This window comes from Chaetura pelagica, unplaced genomic scaffold (assembly GCF_000747805.2).
Source record: "Chaetura pelagica isolate M959 unplaced genomic scaffold, ChaPel_1.0 scaffold493, whole genome shotgun sequence".
Classification (NCBI taxonomy): domain Eukaryota; kingdom Metazoa; phylum Chordata; class Aves; order Apodiformes; family Apodidae; genus Chaetura; species Chaetura pelagica.
The window spans coordinates 823,796-824,759 of record NW_009952696.1 but is presented as its reverse complement, the minus strand read 5'-3'; the positions used below and the strand labels follow the sequence as shown (position 1 = coordinate 824,759).

Below are 964 nucleotides of genomic sequence, written 5' to 3'. Positions count from 1 at the left end.
GCAGGGCTGGCCCGGCCAGGGCTGGGGGGGGGGGCAGCGCCGGGCCCTGGTGCTCAGTTCACGATACAGTGTATGTATTTATATATAAACAAGACAGCAGTGCTGTGATGTTGCAATGAGGAACAGCTGCTCTGGTGCTGGATGCTCCCAGAAGATCTGGTGCTGCAGTTCAAATGGAGAGATCAGGAGCGTGGCCAAACCCAGACGAAGTTTCTGCACTCGGGCTGCCATCCGGCCGTCCCTCCCCTCCAGGAGCGCGGTGCAGAGGGGCGGTGGGGCTCGCAGCGTGCAGACAAACCTCTCTGGCGCGCCGTGTTTCAGGAGTAGATGGTGATGACCTCCCGGCCCCCACCACGCACCAGAAGCACTCGGTCCAGGTGCTCCGTCAGCACCTCCAGAAACTCCATGTCTGCATGACCGTCAAGAAGGACCAACATCCTGACAGGATGGGAACAGCCACATGCTATCCCTGCCAGCCCTCCTGCCTGGGAAGCTGAGCCTGCAGCACAACACCGCCCCACCTGAGCCAGGAACTGGAGAGGTCAGGCTCCAGCTCAGGAGCCGGGGGAGTCCACCCACACCAGTGCCACACAACAGGGACCAGCCTGGGAACTGAGCCCCACCACCTCTGCCAAGTGCCGTCATGCTCACACATGTGGGGCCGATGCCATGTGGCCCCACCACCCACCCATGTGCATTGGTTGCTGGACAGACAGGCTGGTGCCAGTGACAGCTGTTGGACCCATCTGGGGGCTATAGGCACAGGGGGTCTAGGCTCCGGCCCTGGGCCTGCACCCCAATACTTGCTTGCAAGATCCCTCAGCCTTGTGGGGAGTCACAGCACCCCCCCAGCCCCACAAGGGAGAGGGGGGGTCTTGGTGCTGGCCCTGAGGCAACATCCCTGTGGGAAGGATACAGTTCTCATCCCCTTTGCGGTTGCGGGGAGGCCCTGGCATGTTCAGCA

General features: G+C 62.2%; 1 protein-coding gene across 1 annotated transcript in view; it reads right to left on the bottom strand.

The window, feature by feature from the left end:
* Nucleotides 1–317: 317 nt before the first annotated feature.
* SLC12A5 (solute carrier family 12 (potassium/chloride transporter), member 5) overlaps nt 318–964 on the bottom strand; it is a 14,451-nt gene continuing 13,804 nt past the window's right edge. Inside the window, exons 25-26 of the mRNA XM_009994032.1 lie at nt 917–963; nt 318–409 (exon numbers count right to left, since the gene is read on the bottom strand). Of these exons, the coding sequence (XP_009992334.1) occupies nt 318–409; nt 917–963 (139 nt within the window). The remainder of the gene's footprint in view (nt 410–916; nt 964) is intronic.